The 25,735-nt window shown below is 41.0% G+C and overlaps 1 protein-coding gene across 3 annotated transcripts in view; it reads left to right on the forward strand.

The window, feature by feature from the left end:
- The window catches only part of PCNX1 (pecanex 1), a 159,877-nt gene extending 134,356 nt beyond the window's left edge, over positions 1-25,521 (forward strand). For all 3 annotated transcript variants that reach the window (XM_061611183.1, XM_061611185.1, XM_061611184.1), the window contains 12 exons: positions 2,619-2,677; positions 4,510-4,725; positions 5,210-5,463; positions 6,354-6,584; positions 8,316-8,416; positions 9,448-9,598; positions 10,262-10,492; positions 10,998-11,272; positions 14,539-14,744; positions 18,805-19,244; positions 20,093-20,233; positions 21,139-25,521. In XM_061611183.1, the coding sequence (XP_061467167.1) occupies positions 2,619-2,677; positions 4,510-4,725; positions 5,210-5,463; positions 6,354-6,584; positions 8,316-8,416; positions 9,448-9,598; positions 10,262-10,492; positions 10,998-11,272; positions 14,539-14,744; positions 18,805-19,244; positions 20,093-20,233; positions 21,139-21,279 (2,446 nt within the window). In that variant the 3' untranslated portion in view covers positions 21,280-25,521. The remainder of the gene's footprint in view (positions 1-2,618; positions 2,678-4,509; positions 4,726-5,209; positions 5,464-6,353; positions 6,585-8,315; positions 8,417-9,447; positions 9,599-10,261; positions 10,493-10,997; positions 11,273-14,538; positions 14,745-18,804; positions 19,245-20,092; positions 20,234-21,138) is intronic.
- Positions 25,522-25,735: the final 214 nt, after the last annotated feature.

A 25,735-nucleotide genomic window follows, 5' to 3' on the forward strand; every position in this document is an offset into this window, starting at 1 on the left:
CAAACTGAGTGGGCAGAAAAATGGCAAATGCAATTCAATATAAACAAGTGTAAAATTATGCATATTGGAGCAAAAAATCTTCATTTCACATATACGCTCATGGGGTCTGAACTGGCGGTGACCGACCAGGAGAGAGACCTCGGGGTTGTAGTGGACAGCACGATGAAAATGTCGACCCAGTGTGCGGCAGCTATGAAAAAGGCAAATTCCATGCTAGCGATAATTAGGAAAGGTATTGAAAATAAAACAGCCGATATCAGAATGCCGTTGTATAAATCTATGGTGCGGCCGCATTTGCAATACTGTGTACAGTTCTGGTCGCCTCATCTCAAAAAGGATATTCTAGAGTTGGAAAAGGTTCAGAAGAGGGCAACCAGAATGATCAAGGGGATGGAGCGACTCCCTTACGAGGAAAGGTTGCAGCATTTGGGGCTTTTTAGTTTAGAGAAAAGGCGGGTCAGAGGAGACATGATAGAAGTGTATAAAATTATGCATGGGATTGAGAAAGTGGATAGAGAAAAGTTCTTCTCCCTCTCTCATAATACTAGAACTCGTGGACATTCAAAGAAGCTGAATGTTGGAAGATTCAGGACAGACAAAAGGAAGTACTTCTTTACTCAGCGCATAGTTAAACTATGGCATTTGCTCCCACAAGAAGCAGTAATGGCCACCAGCTTGGACGGCTTTAAAAGAAGATTAGACAAATTCATGGAGGACAGGGCTATCAATGGCTACTAGCCATGATGGCTGCGCTCTGCCACCCTAGTCAGAGGCAGCATGCTTCTGAAAACCAGTTGCCGGAAGCCTCAGGAGGGGAGAGTGTTCTTGCACTCGGGTATTGCTTGCGGGCTTCCCCCAGGCACCTGGTTGGCCACTGTGAGAACAGGATGCTGGACTAGATGGGCCACTGGCCTGATCCAGCAGGCTCTTCTTATGTTCTTATGTTCTTATGATATCAGGGCCACTCCCTAGGAGGGCTGGGCTCCAACCATGGATACCTTGTAGGCCTCTTGCAGAGAGTGTATGAGTGCTGTTGCTTGATGTTTCATGTCGTGATTCCTGTCAGTGCTCTCAATACTAGTTAGCTTGTCATCAAGAACTGAGCTGGGAGCTACACAGAACAGGGATTTCCTGCAAAAATCAACAGTGCTCTTCTGCCTTCAACCGTTAGGTGGAACTACTTACCCACCTGATATCATCTTTGACATGCACAGAGAAGACAGTTTTCACAGTAAGACCAAAAGTCTATTTTAAAGATTTGGATGTATATAAAGCCTGGGCCAGGGTACTTCGGCTCACAGCAACCACACAACCTCTGTTATCCTCTGATCAGAAGAATCATAGAGTTGGAAGGGACCTATAAGGCCATCGAGTCCAACCCCCTGCTCAATGCAGGAATCCAAATTAAAGCATATCCTACAGGTGCCTGTCCAGCTGCCTCTTGGGATCTCCAACATTGGAAGTATTCACCACCTCCCTAGGTAATTGGTCCCATTGTCGTATTGCTCTAACAGGAATTTTTTCTGGTATTCAGTCAAAATCTGGCTTCCTGCAACGATCCCATTATTCCATGTCCTACACTCTGGGATGATCGAGAAAAGATCCTGGCCCCCCACTGTGTGACCCCTTTCAAGTACTTGAAGAGTGCTATTGTAACTCCCCTCAGTCTTCCCTTCTCAGGGCTAAGCATGCCCAGTTCTTTCAGTCTCTCCTCATAGGCTTTGTTTCTAGTCCCCTGATCATCCTTTTGCCTTACTCTGAACTGTTCCAGTTTGTCTGCATCCTTCTTAAAGTGCGGTGTCCAGAACTGGACACAGTATTCAAGATGAGGCCTAACCAGTGCCAAATAGAGGAAAACCAATACTTCACACGATTTGGAAACTATACTTCTGTTAATGCAGCCTAAAATAACATTTGCCTTTTTTGCAGCCACATCACACTGTTGGCTCATATTCAGCTTGTGATCAGCACCAATCCCAAGATCCTTCTCGCATGTGGTATTGCTGAGCCAAGTATCCCTCATCTTATAACTGTCAACTTGGTTTCTTTTTCCTAGGTGTAGAACTTTGCACTTATCCCTGTTAAATTTCATTCTGTATTCAGCCCAGTGCTCTAGCCTATCAAGAGCTATAGTGCATGCATTTGTCTGCCTGCTGAAATAGAGAGAGTGTGCTAACCCTAAACTGTTTTTCCCCATCCAGAAAAACACAGTGGATCATTATAATTATGGTCTTGGTCTTGGAAGAGGTAGAGAGACAGAAAATGAAGGATCGGGGGTAGCAGTGGTCATAATGCTTAATTGCATTTTCCTAGCAGGGGCAACATACCTATTTTTGTAAACTATTTTTGTAAACAATTTCTCTTTCAGCAGACAAAGCATAAGGGATTTGAGAGAGAATTACCAGCTGGGAAAATGCACCATAGCGTTTTAGTTTTTGCATGGGCGTTACTGTCTCATCTGTCTTGGGGGAAGGAATGGTGGTAAATAACTTGTATACAGCAAGAAGAATGGGATAGAAGGAGACAATAGGTGCAGAGATTGGGTAACCACCCTACAATGCTTCATTTCACAGCTATTCAAAAAACAAGTAACTCCTTAATATTTTGTCACTCTTCAGCACAAAACGAGTGGACCACTCAAACACAAGATTGGCTTCTCAGCTTGATAGAAATCCAGGTAATCCATGATAAAAGCAGAGGCCTGCTCTTGCTGGCTGCTTTGTATAATTGTACATAGTTTAATCCATACTCATTTCATTGAAACTAGAGCTTTAATTTACAAATTAATCTCAAAGATGTGAAAATCTTGTATAAACAAATCTTTCTTGTATTAGCTCTTTATAAATAGATAATTATTTGGGATGCTCACCAACTATAAGATTCAGTTTTCACACCCCACTTTGGTGCTTCTGAAAACAGCCCAACTTAATGTGCACCAATTTGGACGTTTCCCAATTCAGCTTTGGTTCAAATCCTGATTCAGAAAATCCAAAGCTTCACATATTATGGGGAAATCAAGAAATGGCTATAACTTACTTCTTTTTGACAGCATTGGATGAAATTTGCAGGCATAGTAGCCCCTCCAGAGTGGATAAAGTCTGACAAGTTCCAGACTTGGTTCCAGGGGTTTGGTGCTGGGAACCTTTAAAGATATATACTTGTCTCTGTATTTTTGTCAGAATTGAATGACATTTGTAAGTATGTAAGGGGATGAATTCAGCCAAAATTACGAAGAATAGCTGCAGTGGTTTTCTTGTAAGAACAGCCTCTCCAGTTTTTGATCAGTTAAAAAAGAAATTACTTTTATCTCCTTTGGTGTGTTGTGAGCAATTTGTAGGAAATCTGCCAAATTAAGAATAAATGCAGGGTGTTTTGTGCTATGCACCTTTTAAAGTTGGGGAGTGGGGAGGAAGAGAACAAAAATGGATATGTGTCTTTTCCTTTGGTTTTGTGGGAAATGATTTTAGTATGAAAATGGCAGACATTGTAGAGGTGCTCCTAGGAAGGTAATTGCAAAATTTCAGAAGTTTAGATACAGGGGCAGGAAGTTATAAAAAATGGCTTCATGCTTGTGTTCTGCTCAATAGGCACCAAAAGTTGCAGAAACTACATGAAGAGCTGATTTGACAAGAGCAGATGTATGGGCATGTAGCAGAGGCAGAAGGATTCGGAGGGATCCTACTTCATCTTGAACAAGACCTGAACCTTTTGCAGTTTGGCTTGGGATTTGTCTAATTCTTATGCACACCCCTAATAAATACATCTTCTTTCATGACCAGCTGTTCTAGGGCAACAGTCATTTAGGGTATCTAGAACATAAAAGCATAAGAAGAGCCTGCTGGATCAGGCCAGCGACCCATCTAGTCCAGCATCCTGTTCTCACAGTGGCCAACCAGATGTCCATGGGAAGCTCACAAGCAGAACCTGAGTACAAGAGCGTCATTCACTCAGTTTGGAGAAGTCCAAACTGGACATCCAATGAAGATGAATGTTGAAAGATTCAGGACAGACAAAAACATTCTTCACACAGTGCATAAGCTATGGAATTTGCTCCCAGAAGAGGCAGTAATGGCCACCAACTTGGATAGTTTTAAAAGAGGATTAGACAAAAATACGGAGGATAAGGTTATCAGTGGCTACTAGCCATAATGACTATCCTTTGCTTTCATGGTTGGAGGCAATATGCTTCTGAATACCAGTTGCTGGAAACCACAGGAGGGTAGAGTGCTTTTGCACTCAAGTCCTGCTTGCGGGCTTCCCATGGGCATCTGGTTGACCCCTGTGAAAAGAGGTTGCTGGACTAGATGGGCCACTGGCCTGATTAAGCAGGCTATGTTCTTAGTAACACCATTGTATGCTAATAATTCAATCTTACAGAAATTTATTTAAATTCACAACTAATAGTTCACTATTATCAATAAAGGACAAATCTTTCAAAACACTGCTTGCCATGGAACTGTAGATGTTGACTAAGAAGTTTAATGAGATCTGGATTTTTTTTCCATACAGGGTCAGATGACAATAACTTGAATTCAATCTTCTATGAACACTTAACTCGGTCCCTTCAGCACAGCCTGTGTGGAGACCTGCTCCTTGGACGTTGGGGGAACTACAGTACCGGAGACTGCTTTATCCTTGCTTCTGACTACCTCAATGCACTAGTACACCTTATAGAGATAGGCAATGGATTGGTCACCTTCCAACTGAGAGGGCTTGAATTTAGAGGTAAAAGCTAACTGGATGAACTTTTCATTAATCTCCTTGAAACTACTTCGGAAATCTTAAGCTGCAAGCCAGTTGCTTATTATTAGTCATTTGTTTTGATAGACATTTTAAATTTGTGAATTTGGGTAAAAGCAATGGATGTGAACAAGCTGCTCTTCCAAGCTTAGAGCAAAAGGTATATATTGAATAATGTAAATCATATATATTAATGCTTGAAACAGAAGCCTGTTAAATTTTTGCAGTTATCTGGTCTCATTGTAGCAATTTATGACACCTAACTACTGGACTGTAGCATCCATGGTTAAGAACCTGAGCTGGGAGCTAGATACCTCTAGTATTTAAACTTTCAACAGCTATGAACTAATTGGGTGATCTTCATGTCTCCCCCCAGGTGTATATATGCATATAATAATTTCTGGCCTATTTTGTGGAGCTATTGTAGTTACTGCTGCTTTTAGTAAGAGTTCCTTTTATTTCATTTCAGGAACATATTGTCAGCAACGAGAAGTAGAAGCCATCACTGAGGGTGTAGAGGAAGATGAAGGGTTTTGTTGTTGTGAACCTGGTCACATCCCTCACATGCTATCTTTCAATGCTGCTTTTGGCCAACGCTGGCTGGCCTGGGAGGTTCTGGTAACAAAATATGTCTTGGAGGGTTACAGCATCACAGACAACAGCGCTGCATCCATGCTTCAAGTCTTTGATCTTAGAAAGATACTCACTACATACTATGTCAAGGTATAATTCCAGACCTCACATGCTTGTCCTTGAGAGTGAAAAGTGTGATTATCAGTAACAGAGTATCATAGGGAAAAAATGATCTGTAAGTCAAAGCAGTAGAACCATCTCCCTCTTTGCAAATGTGGTAATTGTGTGAAAATAATGCTCGTTTCTCGCTCTGGCCCAAAACAAGACGCTAACAGCAGTTCAGGATAAAAACTTTAAAAAATAATTTATTAAAAAATAAGCAGCACTCACACCAGCAATTCAGAGTGAGTGCGGTCGACCCAGACTGTCTTGTTCCCCTGATATTTATACCCCTCAATAAACAACTTACAGGAAGCTTACAGTAGGAACTCCATATATGGTAATGTTACAGTGTGCTACATTGAACTGGTTCCACCAGTGTATTCCCTGAGTCATGCTTCCGGCCATAGTACATGAACAGCTTATATTACTAAGATGGCGGATATAGACATCCGTTGTAAAATGGTGGTGCTTAATCGAAACAGTAGATAACTCTCAAGGATGACCCTCAAGGAGGTGCTTTAGTGTGCCAGAGGAGTTAACCCTTAACATTATCAAGCTGTTGACATCTGTATTGGGTTTACTGATAATTTCTATTTATTAGATTGGTTCACACATAATGCTAAGCCATGGTTTAGCACTATGTGAATGAGCTAGAATGAGCTTGAGAAGTCTTAGGCTCATGGGCTTCTCTTCTGTTCTCCTCCAACTAAATGGCTGGGAGAAGGACTTTTCCTTCTTTGCTGTAGTCAGGAAATGGGTAAACCAATTCAGTAGGTTCAGCCATTTTACAGCCTGTATTTATCCCCTTTCTTACAATGATTTATGGAAATCACCATAAACAATTGTGCCTTTATACCTTTAACCTTTTGTCTTTATAGGGTATCATCTATTATGTAACTTCATCCCCCAAGCTAGAGGAATGGTTATCAAATGAAACAATGCAGGAAGGGTTGCAGCAATGTGCCGACCAAAACTTTGTTGATGTGGATCCTACATTTACTCCTAATATTGATGAGGACTATGACCACCGTCTAGCAGGGATCTCCAGAGAGAGTTTTTGTGTCATTTATCTGAATTGGATAGAATACTGCTGCTCTCGAAGAGAAAAGGTAAGCACTTTTTAATTATTTAGGGCTCCTAGGAAGATATGATGTCACACAAATGGTTCATATTAAAAGGTAAAAGCACACAAGGAAGTGATTTTCCCCAGGTAACATGTAATCACATGGGATGCAACGGCCTATGCTATCAGGTACACGCTCATGAATATAGATGCTGCGCACAAAGCCCTGATAGCATAGGCCGTTGCATCCCACGTGATGGCATGATACTTGGGAAAACCACCTTTCAGGTTAGACCAACGGTCCGTTTTACATTAAAGCAATGTAATAAAGATTAAGAATGTAGATTCCTGTTGGATCACACCAATGACCAACTAGGCCAGCATCCTCTTTCTCAGAGTGACCAAATGCTTATGGGAAGCAGGAAATTAAAGGCCCACCTCCAGTGTCTGTCCGCTAGCAACTAGGATTCAGTGATATGCTATCTCTGAACATCAAAATTCCATTTAGTTACCATGGCTAATAACCATTGATTGATAAATTCTTGGAGAATAGATTTAAGTCAGTGACCATCGCACACCTTCTGGAAGTATGTGTTGCATGAAGAACAACTTATTCAGTGTGTCTCAAAGCTTAACACCAGTGGATTTGGTTGGGTGACTTAGAGTTCTAGTATTCTGAGAGGAGAAAAACCTCTCTCTATCCACTGTCTCCACAATATGCTTAATTTTATAAGCCTCTATACTGTTACCACTTACGCATCTTATTTCCTAAATTGAAATCTGCAAGCACTTTAGCCTTTTTTCTTAGGAAAAAGGATCTAACACTAACATTTTGGCTGCCCATTTTCTGTTCTTTTTCCTAGTTCTACAATATCCTTCTTGGGTTGGGGCAGCCATAAGAATTCCCTGTTCCAAATGCAGCCATAATATTTTCCATAGCGTGAAATTTGCCTTTTTCTTTGCCATAGCGCACTGAGCTAATATCTGCACACAATCAACACACACTCTCACACACAAAACAGGAGGGAGGCACAGAAACCAAGGAGAAATTAGTTCGCAAAAGTGCCAACTGTTAAATGTTCATTGTACTTTCTGAAGTAACTTATACAAACGTTTCTGCCTATCTGACACTGTAAGTGGCACTTTTGACAACTAGTTTCTCCTTTTGCTTTGTTTTCACACATTCAACACATTTTTAGCAAAGTTCATAGTTTATATGGCTGCATTGCTTTTGCCTCAGATAGATTTGATTCCAACATTTCCTTGCAACATTTATTATGGCTAATAAAAGATTTAAGTCATAGTGCCCCAGCTGTTGCCCAAATGCAGTCTCCTTTGCATGACATGGCATGACAGTGAAGCCAGGCTGCTTCTTCCAGCATGTCAAGCAGAAACAACAGCGCAGATTATTAGTCCCAGGGTCCCATATAGATGAAAGAGTCCAAAGTCTTTCAGATGGTGGGAGAAGCAATAGACTATATTATAGAGGCTATGGCAGCACCATCCCAACTCCCTATGCAATTTCCTATCCCCTATGATAAAAGCTGGGTCACCTTCCAGCTTCTTTTGTTAAAGTGAAGATGGATGCTCCACATTCAAGGCTATGCATTTTACCCCCACTTCCTTAAGAAAAAAAGTATTTTCCTTAGGAGAAGGAAATGTCCATGAAATGATATTGCTGCAGGTCAAGATAGATGTGAAATAATAGTAGTATTTTCTGCAGTGGCAACTTCCTATCTGGTTTACCTAACCCTTTCATTTTCTTCTCTCCTTGAAGCCATTGAATGCAGATAAGGACTCTTCCCTGGTGACCCTTTGCTATGGACTGTGTGTTCTTGGCCGGAGAGCTCTGGGGACTGCTTCACATCATATGTCTAGGTACTGTAAATCTTCTGTTCCAGAATTTTACAGAAGAGAAAGTTCGGTTTTTTTAACTCATGTCATTTTCATGTCTCCATCCCTTGCCCTAAAGACTGGAATTTTTGTTCTAAACTGTTTTTAATACTGTATTATTTATATTGCTGTAACTCATCCTTATGATGAAGGGCAAGTAAGAAATTGAAATAATTATAATATGTATAAGTATGTATTCCAAATTGTGTGTGAGGCAGGCCAAAGATCTGAAGAACTGATCAGTGCCTGCAGATGTAAGTGATATATGACAAATTCTTGGAGTGTGTTAAAGGGAGATGGCAACACTAGCCTCCCATAGTAGTTATACAGAAAATGTCTTCCCTCTGTGCATCATGCCTAGCGAAGCTGAGGCAAGGTCTCATGTAGACTGTTTGAAGAGCCTTGTTTTCCATTGGAAAGCTCCATCTGCTTAAAATTAGTGACAGTATTAAATAATACATATCTTGCCGGTCTCTTGTGAAAATGAGTAACACAATTACAAACCTCCAGGGATAGGAAGATGAGGAACCGGGAGACCCAGATTCCACCTGGCCTTAAGAACAGGGTGGTCTAACAATAAAACAACTGAGGGAGGTAAAAGATTAGGGGAGGATCAAAACATTTTGGTAAAGAATGGCATGAGACTGCTGTTTGTTTTTAACAAATTATTACAGAGTACACTGTAGTAAAAGTTCTAAGTAGACCTGCTGCTATTGGCCTCATCAACCAGAAGGATTTAAGTTACTGTCGGCAGGATTACTTTAGGATGATTAGTTGCCTCTTGGGCACATCAGCTCACCCCTTCACACATTCAGGGAAGATAAAGAACTGAAGGATGGTTATTGGGGGGTTTCGAGTCTCCCCATTCATGTTTGTATATAATGGCAATTCTAATCTGCATTGGCAATTTAAGTATAAAATTGGAAGTGTTAACAGATTCTTTGCAAAACTTTTCTGCTAACACAGGATGTTGAATGTTTGCTTTAATGTTTGGGGTTTCTTTCAAAACTAAACAGTAATCTGGAATCCTTCCTGTATGGGCTCCATGCCTTGTTTAAAGGAGATTTTCGTATCTCATCAATTCGAGATGAATGGATCTTTGCAGACATGGAACTACTGAGGAAAGTAGTGGTCCCAGGAATACGCATGTCATTAAAACTGCATCAGGTATAAAGAATGTTCATGTGTGTATGCATCAGGGCTAAAAGAGGAGTGGGTTGTCTAGCTTAAGTTGTGTTGATGTGCTCTGTTGCACTGCTATAGTACAGAGACCTGACAATTATAAAAATGCCGTTTGAGAGGCAAAAGGGAAAAAAATCTGGTTTTAGTAATATACAAGGAAAATGTTTAATGGAAAAGGTTGATGTGTCAAAAAAGCACTGTAAAAATTAGCCCATTGCTTTGGGATAAAATATCCTTATTTCATTAGAGCATGTCATGTGTGCATTAACACAGTAGATTTAGCAGTAATTTTTGAAAGTACTATTTTTTAGGTGAGCTTATTCAAATACATACTTGAGGGCCTTTTTCGCTTTTTAAAAAAAGCTTAGCTTTGAAAAATCTTGCTTGAAACGGGCTGCTTTTCACAAGTAACTTAACTATTCTTATAGAATCCTTGCCATCTAGAGAGCAGTCTCTAAAATATTTTAATAAATTAACACTTTAACAATTACCATTTAATATGCATGGATGGCATCATAGACCATTTTGGAGGTTGGTGAGATCCTAATTATTTTTAAGAGGTACATAATCTTAGGGTTCTTTAAAATGTAATGTTCTGCTTTTCACGCTGAAGACTCTACTGAACAATGCTTCCACTCCTCCATATAGGATCATTTCACATCTCCAGATGAATATGATGACCCTGCTGTTCTCTATGAAGCTATCACATCTCATGAACAAAACCTGGTTATAGCTCATGAGGGAGACCCTGCTTGGAGAAGTGCTGTCCTGTCCAATTCTCCATCTCTGCTTGCTCTTCGCCATGTGATGGACGATGGCACCAATGAATACAAAATCATCATGCTGAACAAGCGCTATCTAATCTTCAGAGTCATTAAAGTAAATTGCTCTCTGTTGGTTGCCTGATACATTTTTTTTTCTGCATGAGTTGTAGCAATTGTATGGGCTTTCCCAGATAAGATGGTGAAGTTGGTGTATTGGTTTCTTGTAAAAGCTGAATTTATGTATTTATTTTTGTATTTGAGATTTCTTGCCTGCCCTTCACTCTAAGGTCCCAGGGCATGTTAATATAATTTTAAAACAAATAAAACCACCAACCCAAAAGGTAGGTCATAACAACATTTTTACATGTTTTGGTAAGTTGGCTGAGCCAAGAACCGTATTGCAACTTTGGAGAAGTGCGAAAGCTGAAGTATACATGATGTTCCAATCTGTATGTTAGTCTGGGAGATGTGAATAAGGTCCCTTGGCTTAAAAATGTAGACCAAATTAAATTTTCATCTATCCCTACCTCCTATTTGCTGTAACTATTTTTTCTTCCCTCATACTTTTCATGCTGAACTCCAATATTGTATGCTTCCCCCCCCCTTTTGTATTCTTGCAGGTAAATAAGGAGTGTGTGCGTGGCCTTTGGGCTGGGCAGCAGCAGGAGCTGGTCTTCTTGCGTAATCGGAATCCAGAAAGAGGGAGCATCCAGAATGCAAAGCAGGCTTTAAGGAACTTGATAAACTCATCTTGTGATCAACCTATTGGATATCCAATTTATGTGTCACCTCTGACGACTTCTTATTCAGATAGTCATGAGCAGCTCAGAGAGATTCTTGGAGGTGCCATCAGTTTGGGAAACATCAAGAACTTCATAGTATCTACATGGCACAGGTGAGGAGTTCAAGAGATCTCCGGAGAGCATCCAGTAGAATCGGCTTGTTCTGTAGAAACAGTTGTAGAATATACGTTAACTATAAAAGGTCTTGAGCTCTATCACTTTCTCTTACGTAGCAAAAGCTACAAAATGATTCTTGCCAGACAGCAGGAATTCTAGTCATTTTGTCAATTTTGAATTTTAGTCTGCTAATTCATAACAAAATGCTGCGCTGATAGATTATGCCCAGAAATCTGTTCTCAGTTGTGTCACTAACCTGCTGAGTGAATTAACTGTAAGTAAGTAAGTAAGTAAAATTTAATTTTTGTGTCGCCTATCTGGCCGGAGCCACTCTAGGCGATGTACACATTGAAATTCAATAAAATACAATATAAATACAGCATAAAATACAATGCAGTCAACAATAACCATTTTAAGTAGCAGCAGATAGAACAATGTAGGGCAATCAATAAACAATTATAAACAGTCACAAAAATTTTTAGCCCACCCCGGAGATCCCAAAGGCCTGTCCAAAGAGCCAAGTTTTTAAGGCTCGGTGAAATATATCCAGGGAAGGGGCATGGCGAAGATCGAACGGGAGGAAATTCCACAGAGTGGGGGCCGCCACTGAAAATGCCCTCACTCTAGTCCCCACCAACCTGGCTGTTTTCGTTGGTGGGACTGAGAGGAGGCCCTGCATGGCTGATCTAGTCGGGTGGCTTATTTGGTGGTACTGGAGGTGCTCCTTCAGGTAAACTGGGCCAAGACCGTATAGGGATTTAAAGGTTAACACCAACACCTTGAATTGGGCTCGGAAAACAACTGGAAGCCAATGTAGATGAAATAACACTGGAGTAATATGATCACGGCGACGGCTGTTTGTAAGCAGACGAGCCGCCGCATTCTGCACCAGTTGTAGTTTCCGGACCGTTTTCAAGGGTAACCCCACGTAGAGCGCATTGCAGTAGTCTAATCAAGAGGTGACCAGGGCGTGTACTACCAGTGGGAGCTGATGAATAGGGAGGTAGGGTTGCAGCCTCCGTATAAGGTGTAGTTGATACCAAGCTGCCCGGCTCACTGCCGAAATCTGAGCCTCCATGGACAACCCCGAGGCTGCGGACCTGATCCTTCAGGGGTAGACTCACCCCATTAAGCTTCAGGTCGACAACACCCAACCTTCCCCTGTCACCCACAAGCAGCACCTCGGTTTTATCAGGATTAAGCTTCAGCCTGTTCCTTCCCATCCACCCACTCACGGATTCAAGGCACTTGGACAAGGTCTCCACAGCCAACTCCGGTGAGGATTTAAAAGAGAGATAGAGCTGCGTGTCATCAGCATATTGGTGACACCGCAGCCCAAAACTCCTGATGATGGCTCCCAGCTGTTTTACATAGATGTTAAATAGCATGGGAGACAGGATAGAACCCTGTGGCACTCCACAAGTGAGGGGCCAAGGGTCTGAAACCTCATCCCCCAATGCTACCTGTTGATGCCTGTCAGAGAGAAAGGAACGGAACCACTGTAAAACAGTGCCTCCTATTCCCAATCCCTCCAGGCGATCTAACAGGATACCGTGGTCAACGGTATCAAAAGCCGCTGAGAGATCCAGGAGGACAAGAAAGGTGAATTCTCCCCTGTCTAATGCCCTCCTCATATCATCCACCAGAGCGACCAAGGCTGTTTCAGTACCATGTCCGGTCCTGAAACCCGATTGGTATGGATCCAAATAATCCGTTTTATCCAAGTGTGCTGACAACTGGTTAGCCACCACTCGCTCAATGATCTTGCCCAAAAACGGCAAATTCGAAATGGGGCGAAAGTTGTTCAAGACTTGGGGATCCAAGGAGGACTTTTTAAGGATGGGTTTTATAATTGCCTCCTTGAGGGCCGGTGGCATTACACCCTCCTTCAAGGATGCATTTACCACCGCCCTGATCCCTTCGCCCAATTTCTCCTTGCAGTTCATAAGGAACCATGATGGGCAAGGATCAATCAGACAGGTGGTAGGCTTTACCGTTGAAAGTACCTTGTCCACATCCTCAGAAGGAAGAGGCCGAAACCGATCCCACTGAACCGGATTGCAACTGGTCAACTCTGGATCCTCTACTGCATCCACAGCATACGGAATCGAGTTCTTCAGGTGTTCGACTTTATCAGCAAAGTGCCTTGCCAATTTGTCACAGGAAGCCTTAGAATGCTCCAAGGGTTCCTGAGCAACTGGACCGACCAGGCTTCGGACCACTTGGAACAGCTTCCTGGGACATCATTCTGCGGATGCAATAGAGGCAGCAAAGAAGTCCTTCTTTGTTGCCCTTATTGCCACCTGGTAGGCAGCTATTGCTGCTCTAACCTGTGTCCGAACATCTTCAGAGCCGGATTTCCTCCACCGGCGTTCTAGTCGTCTCACCTCCTGTCTCAGACTTCGCAACCGGGGTGTGTACCACGGTGCTGTCTGAGTTCTGTTCAGGGGGAGAGGACGTTTCGGAGCCACCCGGTCTAATGCCCTGGTGATTCCCTCGTTCCACTCCATCACCAGGGTTTCGACCGGGCAACCTTCAGCAGGTTCCAATTCCCCCAGCGCAGTCAGGAATCCATCAGGCGCCTGGGGCGGACCATTCTAATAGGTCCTTTGCCCTTGCGGAGGGTGTGTGGCAATGAGAAGTCAAAGTTCACCAGGTAGTGATCTGACCATGACATGGGGGTGAAAGAAATAACCCCCAACTTCAGAACACTCCCCGCCGAGTGAGCATAGCACCTGTTTTCTATGTAAAACTAACTTGTCAAAATCCTGGCTGGGGATCCGTAGAGGCCCTGGAGCCTGCTCCCCTACAACTGCATGAATAAACTCCTTGAAATCAAATGCAGTTTATCACAAATAAAACAAAACTAGGCACTTGCACAGTTGTGTGAGAGTCTGCTTTTACTAGAAAATATGAAATGCCACATGGATGCTCACTGTTACAAATTGTCACAGCATGTTTGCAAAATGTATATCAAAATATTCTGTGTATTTGCTCAAAGTGAAATAGCATTTTCATGTCCAAGCTATTCCCCTGCTCTCTATAATGTGTGTTGCAATGTTGTCGTGTTGTTCAACTCCCTGCCCTTATAAGCAGTAGCCAGCCCTGGGTTGGGGCAGGAAAGTACCCAACATGATGAAGCATGGGGTCAGGGTAAATTTTATGAAACATATCAGGAATGGATCTTTCTGTACAGGCTTGTGTTAGAATCTGATGTCGGGTTCCTATAGTCCATCTTATTTTGGGTTTCCATTGTGTTCAGGTTAAGAAAAGGCTGTGGTGCTGGCTGCAACAGTGGGGGAAACATTGAAGACTCAGATGCTGGAGGTGGAGCTTCCTGCACAAGTAACAGTGCCACTGTCAATGACTCTCAAAGCAGCGTTTCTCAAGGAGGAGGAAATGTCACCGTTGGACAGACCCCTGGAACAGGACTGCATCCTCCTGTCACATCTCCCTCTGCCACTCTAGGTAACACTGAGCAAGTGCATGATAGAGTCTGCATGTAAATACTTTACTGCTTTGATCACACTATGGGAGGAAGCAGGGCAGAGTTATATATTTTCCATAAAGATCACACAGCATATAGAAGATACCGAAATTCTTTTAACATATTCTTGATAGGCATAACAGAAAGCAGCTTAAAACTTGGGCCTGTTGCATATATTATGGCTGCCACATCAAGGGTATTTTCAGGTGCTCCATGCAACTGTTTCCACCACTTGTTATGAGTTCTGTATGTGCAGCAGCTCACCACATGGATCACGAAGCTTTTGCAATGCCATGCCCCCAACCAAACAATCTTCAGTGGTGTGGAAAAACATTGCCCTGTTCAGGTAATGAGCCACTGTTACAACAACGGCAGATGCCTTGTAAAGCAGCCTTGATGGGACAACTGAGAGAAGATTCACTAACAGGCAAAAAACCTTGTGGTTTAAGAACTTACCTATAGCCAACAGATATTTCTATCAAACTAAAAAGCAGGGTAATTGGGCAGCTATAGTGAATGCACCAGGGGAGCAGGAGACCCGACCTCCCCTCTGAGATACTGTACTATTTTCTTTTGCTTCTTTTTCTGTGCATATATGGAGTACAGCAACACTTTGCATAATTTACACTAAAAAAACCTCCAAAAACAATTGCAGAATAATGGCACTGACTATTCTGCAGAATAGTCTGCAGTGGATGTGAGGAGTGTCTCAGTCTGCACAAGATAAATCTGGGGGGTAAAATATATTCTAGAAAATTTCTAGGAGTGCTCTATGTTTTTAATTGACCATACCTTCCCTTCATTAAGTGGAGTGGTTTAAGTATAGCAGGCTGAATACATACATCTTGGGCAGGCCAAGTTTGTTTTTTCCAACAGCTAGATTCATTGCTTAAGTAGCAACATATTGTAATCAGTCTAATTTTACATCAAAGCTGCAATTTCAGATTCAACTCTTAGTGCACCCAAAATCAAAATAGAATATAACGTGCGGTTTGAAACAGAAAAGGTTGTCTTCGCCATCATATGACATTGACCAAAAAAAGGGCTTTGAAATTAATAAAAATAAATTTGACACATATTTCTAGAATGATTAATGAGTTTGATTAATAATTAATAATTAATGATTAATAATTTTCTAGGCTAGATTCTCTGTAGAAACAGTAGAAACACAGGAAACAAGCAAAGTAAGAACACCAACAAATATACAAAAAATGTAACTCTTCAACTTTGGAGATGCAATCCCGATTGCAGGTGTTACTACCACTCACCATATGCTCAGAGGCACATGTTACCAAAATCTTCCAAGCTGCACAGGAAGTGGTTTGGGCTGTGAAAGACCAACCCAAATTGTGCATTTTGACAAATTTGTAGGGCAGTCCAATATCTCAGAGAGGTCAGGTCTCCTGCTCCCCTGATGCATTCACTATAGCTGCCCAATTTCCCTGCTTTGTAAAGCTTAATAGAAATATCTGTTGGCTATAGGTATATTATTAAACCACAAGAGGTTTTTTTTTTGCCTATTAGTGAATTTCCCTGCTTTTTAATCCGGGAGGTAAGAAATGGGATCCTGTGCAAGTTTTCTGAGAGTGGATTGATCATTTGCATGCTTATTGAGTTTAGTGGGATTTATTCCTGTGCAATCATGCTTAGGATAGGTGAAACTGACCATGGGGAGGGAGGGAGGAGATGGAGAGGGGAGGAGGAAAAGAGAAGGGGAGGGGAGGGGAAAGGCAGGTTTGATCATTTGCATACTTATTGAGTCCAATGGGATTTACCCCCATTAAATCTTGATAGGTAAAACTGACCACAGGGGAGGGGATAGGAGGAAGGGTAGGGCAGGTTTGATCATTTGCATGCTTATTGAGTTCAGTGGAGTTTACTCCTGCGGAATCATGCTTAGAATAGATGAAACTGACCTTGGGGTAGGGGCAGGGAGGGGGAAGAGGACTGTTAAACCACTCTGGCCAGTGGAGCTCTGTCAGGGCAATAGGAGTCTCCTAACATGACTATTTATAGTGGAATAAATGTCTGGCTTGGGTGTGGCCCCTAGATTAGCCAAGCCAAACAGCTGTTAGTCTGGCTTTTAGAACACTGACAGTTGGTTTTTGCTGAGCATGCCTGTGCTATCATAGACTCCAATATTAATTTTCTTAAATTAATTAAAAATCAGCCATGCATTTTTTTTAACTTTTAAACTGAAGATGAAAGTCACACTATGGGGCAAGGTCAGTAATAGGATTACAGGTACTCTGTGAACATGATTTTTAATTAATTTCAACAAAATATGAGACCACACAAAAAGTCCTAATGGGTCTGAATTATTTTTCTCTTCTTTTAGACTTTGCACTCTGGATTCTCTCTGAGTGTTTTGTGTATCACCATGAAAACTTAGAGGGTTGTTAAGCAAGTGTTTATGAGTTCAGGACTATATGTTTTGTAAGATTTTGTTTTGAAATGAGCTTATGGGAAGCAGTAGAATGGCATGAGGGTATTTTCGATTTAACATGATGGCTATAGTATACAGCCACAACAGGAGAAATTTAGCAGTTCATTATGAATGATGTTGAAAGTTAGACGCAAACATTTATCAGGTATGTTTTATCCCGGTATATGAATGAAATCTGTAATAGCTGCTACTACTTCTCAATAGCAATGAAATAGATTGCAGATTTTAATTGTTGAAAAAACCAATATTTTTGTATCAAAACTGTGTGGGGCTATTCCTATTTGACCATCAATTTTAGATCAAGAAAGAACTAGTAGTAGTAGTAGTACAGTAGGGCCTCACTTATACTGCAGGTTAGGGACCAGACCCCCGCCGTAAAGTGAAAATCGCTGAAAAGCGGAACACCGATCAGCTGTAGTGTGGGGAGCTCCAGATGACAGCGCTTGGCCCCTGAAGCTTCCCCCGCAACAACTGATCGATGTTCCACTTTTCCGTGCATCGCCCTTGTTATGGCGGGGGAGTAGTGCTCCCCTTCCATGGCAGGGCCTGCTGCGGATCACAGGGAGGGAGCTGCCCGCCCGCCCGTACCTGCTTGTTTGCCCTCCGCCAGCTCCCTCGCTTTCCCCGCTTGCCCTCCCCCTGCCTGTTTGCGCACTTCCTCGCTCTCCCCCGCCTCCTTCGTTCATCCCCCCTTGCCTGCTCGCTCTCCCCCCTGCCTGATTGTGTGCTCACTTGCCTTCCGCCGCCTCCCTCACTCATCCCCCCTTGCCTGCTTGCTCTCGCCCCTGCCTGTTCGCTCGCACGCTTGCTCGCTCTCCGCTGCCTCCCTCAACAATAAAATGGCGCTGGACGCCCTTTGACTCAGCTGCTGAGCACGTTGTCAGAGCTTGGAAACGTTTCTTTTTTGAACTACAACTCCCATCAGCCCAACTGTAGTTTAAAAAAGGAATGTTTCCAAGCTCTGATGACACGCTCAGGGCGTCGGGTACAATCTTGATACGCTCAGGGTGTTGAGCACGATCATGACGTGCTCAGGGCGTCGAGCACGATCATGACGTGCTCAGGGCGTCGGGCGCCATCAATTCGCATCATGCCGCAAAATCGCTGCAAAAATGGAACAAGCGCTGAACATATGGGACATGGGCACAACTCAAAACCGCCACATTAGAGAAGCTCCGAGAAGCGAAGCGCCATAAAGCGGGGCCCTACTGTATAGTTTATTTATATACCACTTTTTGGCCAAAAGGCCCCCAAAGTGGTGAACAAAATATTATAAAACATATTACAAAAAAAAGATTACATAAGAAATAACCAGTAAAAATATACAGTAAAAATACAGTGCAACAAACACAATGCAAATATAATGCAACAAGAACAATGCTACCAACACAAAAGAAAAATTATTTGCAACAAAAACAATGTTTTCAAATGATGCACACAATTACGACAGCAGATGTGGTCTTAGGAGAGGCATTCCTTTTTCTCTCACAGGCGCATAATGTCGTCGGACAAGTTGGTATGTTAAAGGCTTAAAGCTATAGAATATCAGAAACCTGCACTTATTCTTTGCTCTCATGATCATATTTCTTTATTAGGCACCAGCCATAGTGCTCATTCTGTGCAGTCCAGCCTTGTCAGACACTCCCCTGCCTGTGCCTCAGTTGCCAGCCAGTCATCTTATTGCTACAGCAGTCGTCATTCATCCCTCCGCACGTCCACTACTGGCTTTGTGCCTTGCCGACGCTCTTCCACCAGCCAGCTCTCTCTCCGCAACCTTCCATCATCCATCCAGTCACGTCTGTCCATGGTGAACCAAATGGACCCCCCTAGCCAGACAGGTGTTGTCAACGTGCAACATGGCCTGCCTTCCTCGAGCAGCTCCAGCCAAAGCATCCCAGCCTGCAAACAGCATGCCCTTGTTGGCTTTCTAGGGGCAGATGGAATGAATAATGTTACTGATACACAGCCGGGTACAAATGTGAGCTCTGTAAATCAGATACAAACCAAAAGGGATGATGTTATTTACAGAATTCAGGTAAATCAACTGGAGGAACAAATCTGATTTCCTGTCTTTTATATCGTTAGTCCCAGCTTTCATCACTAGCCAGTGGTACATTAGTTTTTGACCACTTGTATAATGCAATGCTCCAAAGAGAGTGGAGCTGTGGCTCGTTTGGTAAAGTATCTGTAGAGATATATACCATAAGGAATTGGTATTCTACTACTTACAAATGCTTACAGGCTCCAAGTAATTGACCAAGAAAACTATGAAGGTTTGGAAGGGTGGTGGTGGCTTGGTATGTTTTCAACACAGTTTTAGAGTTATAAAGCCACTTTATGGTGATTGCCGTTCCTTCCCGACCCTCTAAGTTGAATAGTAATCTTACATTATTCAGTATCTAGTTAGCAAACGCTAACCAGTTAATGGTGGTTGTAATGAATAATGCAACTTTATGCACAGGGCAAATAAGGACCTTCCATACAGACGAAGGTAGTTTGAGTTCAATATTAGCGATTCAAGGAATTATAATGAATTGGCCTTCCTCCACTATAGGCACAGGGTAGGAGTTCAGCAATGCTCTTTCCTATTTTACTCTAGGCACCAAAGTTTATATGCTGAATAGATTTACATGTCTAGGTATTAACTGCTTAGAGCCCAGAGCTCTGTTGACAAAATTTGGAAACTTGGGGGGGGCAGGGAAGGAAGAGGTTTATAATAAGAGGGAATACTAAGTTACCCAGTCCCTCCCCTGTGTACTGAAGTGGTACAGTTTCAGGAGAACAGTAACATGTCCTTTTCCATTTAGCTGAAGAGGGAAGAGAGTTTAATTTCCGCTTAAGTGGATGATTGTTCCAAAATATTTTAAACTGTTCCTGTTGCAGATAATAGATCCAAGCCAAGTACTGGAAGGGATTAACTTGTCCAAAAGAAAGGAACTGCAGTGGCCAGATGAGACAATACGGCTAAAAGCTGGAAGAAACAGTTGGAAAGACTGGAGTCCTCAGGAAGGCATGGAAGGCCATGTAAGTTTCTTTCTGCAGCAAATTTTTGGGATTGGCACACTTATTTACAATCTCATTGAATGTACACCAAGGGATCATATGTACTTCATGTTTTAGAATAATTTTGAATACTACAAAAAGCTCGATTCTGCAGCCTGTAATTTATGACAAATATATGGTTTTTGTTAGTCTGTTTCTGCATGTCAGGGTTGGTAAGAAGGTATATAGAAACAAGCACTCACACATGTAATAAGTTAGAGGACTGCACTGTTCACAAAAGCATTTTTTCTTTCTGTTCTGTTCCTCTGAAAGGTTCTTCATGCCTTCCTAGAGGTTGTTACCCTATAAAATGCAGTTCCACCATTATGAGTAGGAAAAATATCAGTGTGCACTGTTAAAATATTATGCAAATATTTATTTTTTTATTACTTTTATACCCCACCTTTCTTTTCATGATAGAAACCCAAGGCGGCTTACATGTGATTCCCAGGCAATCTCCCATCCAGGCACTGACCAGACCTGACCCTGCTTAGCTTCATCAGGGAGCTGGCGTTATGTGCCTTCAGACCATAACCTGGGAAATACTGAGCAAATGTGCAGTAATTTCACCTTTTTATGAAGGGCCCAATCACACAACCATTCATTTTCTTCCTTTTGGCTGCTTTCTAATTCTGAGCCAGCTAAAATATGCTATTGGCATCCTTTGGAATAAATTTTATTTTTTTGAGGGGAGTTGGATGAGGTGGGGCAGGTACATCTCATGAACAAGACATGGAAGCAAAATCTTGGTTCCCCACCTATTAAGGAGAGGATTAGGTATTGAGCATACAATCTGAGTCATTGTCTTGGAACATCATTGTTTTTCAGAATGATGAAAGTTACACTTGTCTGCGTTACCTAAATTTTCTTTGCTTGACTTTCCTCAGGTGATTCACCGTTGGGTGCCTTGCAGCAGAGATCCAGGGAGTAGATCTCACATAGACAAAACCATCCTGCTGGTCCAGATCGAAGACAAATATGTTGCTGTGATTGAAACGGGAGTTCTGGAACTTGGGGCTGAAGTGTGAGCTGCTTGGACAGTTTAGCTTCTTGTCCCTCTCTAAAACATTGAGAAATGAGGTTGGGTTCTCAGGAGGATGCTCCTCATGCCTCAAGTAATAGGAAAAGACTTGAAAACCAAGTGGTTGTGTGTCAATCTCTGGCTCAAAATAATTAAGGGGTGTTTTTATTTTTCAAGTTAGCTACTGAGGAAATCATTTTGCATGAAGTAATGTGACATATCTTTTGTTTTATACTTTATTTTATGCATTGCAAAGCTTTAAAAGAATCCCATGTTTTCCAGTTTTAAAATAGGACATTTTTCTGTTGGTTTTGCCGAAAGTGGCCATGTTTTGTCACAGTAATATGGATTCCATTCATCTTTTTTTTAAAGCAACTTAGTAGCTTACAAATCTTGAGTTCAGTGTGAAGCAGAATGGAGGGTTTATTTATGGCGAGGGTGACCAGACTTAAAAAGATTCTTATTCCTTGTGAGCGAAAAAATTCAATGAGAAAACTGCACTAATTTTTTATGGCAATGCACTAAAAAAGTCTGAGATTGCTCAGAACATTTATTTATATATGTATATATAACTATATAAAATAAGAAAATACCATTATTTAAATTGCCTTTGGGATAACCCCCTCCCACGCCCTATTCATATTGTTGGTAGGACCTGTGCCATTGATTTCATTTTTGGCTTAATATACTAGATCGTGCACCAGTGCATTCATACTGTCCTGTTAACGATATATGGTGGAGTACCAAACTATAGAATAAAATGCCAGAGGTTGCCACTCCTGGGAAAACCAATTGTTGGCACAAATGTGTAGTAATTTCATCTTTTTATGAAGCGTCCACATAACTGTTCATTTTCTTCCTTTACATTTTGGCTGCTTTCCAGTTCTGACCAATATGCTATTGGTGTCCTTTGGAAGAAATTTCCCTTTTTTTAAGAGGAGTTAGATGAGGCCCAGTGTTTTAAATGGTATTCTATGTGTATTTGGACTTCTTCCTATATTCAGTCTGACGAAGCAGCTTAAGGTGGTGGTGTTTTAATTAAAGGAAAAAATACAGGAGGCTCAACCTGACCGTCATATCATTTGTACCGTTTCACCTTTTAGCTCACTTTACCCATTCTTTTCTGTGACTTGAATTTTATTTTCAGTTATTAGATATTCTATAATGACTGTACTTTGAGTATAACTGTGAACTTGAATTATGTTGCATATCTTAGGTTTTACTGTGTTTGGGTTTTTTTTCCAGTATGTGTGCTTTCAGGGAAACAAGTTACTCAAACAGCATTGGGATGAGGAGAGGAAGCTGCAGCTCCTTAATTTGCTGCTTCTATGTCTTGCTCCACAGCATTCATGCAAGTTGTATATGTACATATTGTTTCCTGTGTGTGATCTGGAACTTTGCGGGGCTCAGTAAGAAACTGAACACAATCCATAGTTGTAGCTTTTAGAAGCAGCCATCTTTTTATTTTCAGTATTACCTAAGTTAAAATGATTTATGGGTAATCTTGCAAAATTAAAATCATTACCTACTAATGAAAGAGTTGACATTCTCAGGGCCTAATATAACTTGTCCAATGCCATGAATAATAGTCTTTGCACTGGGCAAAGTGTCAATACATTGAGAATGTTGCTCATAGTGAAATTATGATCTTGAAAAGATCACATGCTGTGCAATGTTTTCCATTTCCTAATGCTGTGGGTTTCATTGCTGCAGATCATTCTTGTCATGCATGTGAAATCAAAGACTTAATTTTGGAAAAACATGCGTTCAATGAACGCAAGAAAACCTTTGATAAGAATTTGTTGTTCTGGCCTGGACTACAGTCTGTGTGCATTAATTAACACATGAATGTCTGAATGTCTTCACTTTAGCTCTTGACTATAGTGGCATTTTCATCATTTTACAGGCATGAGAGAAGCAAGCCTCTATGTTGACAGGTCATTCTTGACTCCCTTCTGAATTGACAATTAAATTAATAAATATGTATCACACCCATCTTGGGTTTCCCAAGGATAGTAAAAAAAAAGGGCAAACCAATCTTTTTAGAAAATAATTAGTGATCTCACACATATCCATCAGTAAAAGTTTTTTTATATAAAAAGTGCCGGCTTGACTAAAGCAGTGACTTGAGTACAACATGGCAGCTTGCCTTTGTTAGATTTTTATAAAAACAAGATTCTGCTTTCCCATTTTTAATATCTAGCAAGAAACAAACACCCTACAAATCTGTGACAGATATTACACGCTGCTTGCACTTGATTTGAGACTAGAAATTTAACGAGATGGTAATTTTAAGGCTGCTGGTGTGTTCATATGTAGATCCATTTATAATTTGATAGGTTCAGTTGTTGAACACATGTCTCTGGGATGCAAATCATTTGAACGTGATTTCAGTTGCACTAGTATTAGGTATAAATCTCCTTAGGCAGCAGTGAATGTCTCACAAGGAAATACACAACTCCAGTTTCACCCTCCAGTTTCTTAGCTTGCTGATATGCCATTCATTTGGAAATGGAGCTCTGGGATTCTAGGTTCTTAATGTATGACACCTACATTAATTACATGACCAGAACATATGAAATTTCTACCCCAAATCTTTCTACTTTTCTCTATGCATGCTGCATTAGATGGACTTGTTAACCAAAAAGATTAAATTTCTACACAACTTTCATTATATGGAGGCATATTCTTGGTGAATTATAACTTCTTCAGCAAAATGTGCAATTAAAAAAAATTCTTAGCACTTTTCAACAAAACTATTTGCCATTCAATACTCTGGCAATGTTGTATGTAGCTGATAATCTGCTAGATTAATTTCTCTCCATGCTTAAACTAGCCTTTGTGGATATATATCTAGGAATATTTTGTGAAAGTCAGTTTTTCTAAAGGTGATATTTATAAATGTATACTGACTACCCAGTTAAACATATCTTTAAACATAGAAGCATGCTTAACTTCCCAGTTAATATGCTGGGAAAATAAAGCAAAACCTTTTCTTACCTCATTTTGAAATGCTTTGATTTTTCTTACAGACACAATCCTACTCATATCTAATATTGCAGTAGGGAACTGCAGACTTTCTTGTAAACCAGAAACTGCAAGAGTTCTCAGTAGAAGTGTTGTTCTTTGTTTTTGTTTTTTAATTCCTTATAGGATCTCACATGTTTCTGATCTAAATTCTGTCATGACTTTATCTCCCAATCTTGCTGTTTGGGAGCTGATGTTTGCAAAACTGCGTGAAAATGCCGAATAAATGTACAGCTGGAATGGTATGGGCAAGAGGCCTTTAAACTTTGCGTTGGGACAAAATATTATCAAAATAGGCAGTGAAATGCTTTATTGTAAGACCTGATAACCCAGTGATGTCAGTCTTCCAGTTAAAAGGCCCTTTTTTAAAAAGAAAAGAAAAGCTAATACCTTAACTAAATGGAATAGTATAAATGGTAGAGTCTTTCAAAGCATGTAGAAATGCTTCATATTGGGTATGGGGTTATGCCACCATGGTATTATATACCTAATTTTACTAAGGGAATTTTTCTTACCTATCATATAGGTTTCTACTTGTCTGGCTTTAATTGGTGTTTAATAACATGATGCCTTTTGCTCTGTGATGCTAGACAGTGTGTGAAATTATAGCAGTATTTAACATGTGCCTTAGTAAAATGATGGTAGGTACATAACACCTTGGTGCGAACTACAGCCCTCAACTAGTTTTCACCCAGATTTTTTTAAAATACTATTTTTAAGATGGCTGCTCCAAAAGGCTTCAGGGGTGCAATGCAAACTTTTTAAAAACTAGCCATTTAGACTTTTGACTGTGTATACACACAGCCCAGTACAGTTGCTCAAGTATGACTTCAGCAGATGGAAATCAAAAAGCTTGAAGGTCAAACTTGTTAGCATTCTTATGAAACTTAACCTGACAATGAACTGCTGATGATTAAATAGAGGCAGGAGATATAAAATATAGCAAGCAGGAAAGGGTGAATTGAGTTTGAAATGGGATGTGGAATATGTACTTTGCATCTACCAGCATATCAAGATCTTGCCAGGGATAGGGGTATGTGTACTTGGTGTGTGTTAGTGAGTGTGTGTGTATGTCTGCGTGTGTGTTGTCGAAAACAGCCTGTAAATATTGTAGCTGTTTAAAACTGAGAAAAGCTGATGGGGTTTGTTTGCAACATGCATTGAAAAGGACAGTATTGACAGTGAAGAAACACTGAAATAAAAAAAATCTTTTTCCTCTTGTCGTCCTTTATTTTATCTTTATTTTCATTACCTATAACAACATTGTCTATGTGATCATTTCCAAAATCCACAATTGTTCTCTACTGAAAAGTCTTACTATTTTTTTATTTATAAAAGTATTTCTATACCACCCTCTCACAAACAATCAGGGCAGTGTCCAGCAACATAAAAAAGCTTTAAAAGCAGTACATATAAGTCTGTATTTTTAACCACAG

The sequence above is a fragment of the Rhineura floridana genome, chromosome 2, assembly GCF_030035675.1.
Source record: "Rhineura floridana isolate rRhiFlo1 chromosome 2, rRhiFlo1.hap2, whole genome shotgun sequence".
NCBI lineage: Eukaryota > Metazoa > Chordata > Lepidosauria > Squamata > Rhineuridae > Rhineura > Rhineura floridana.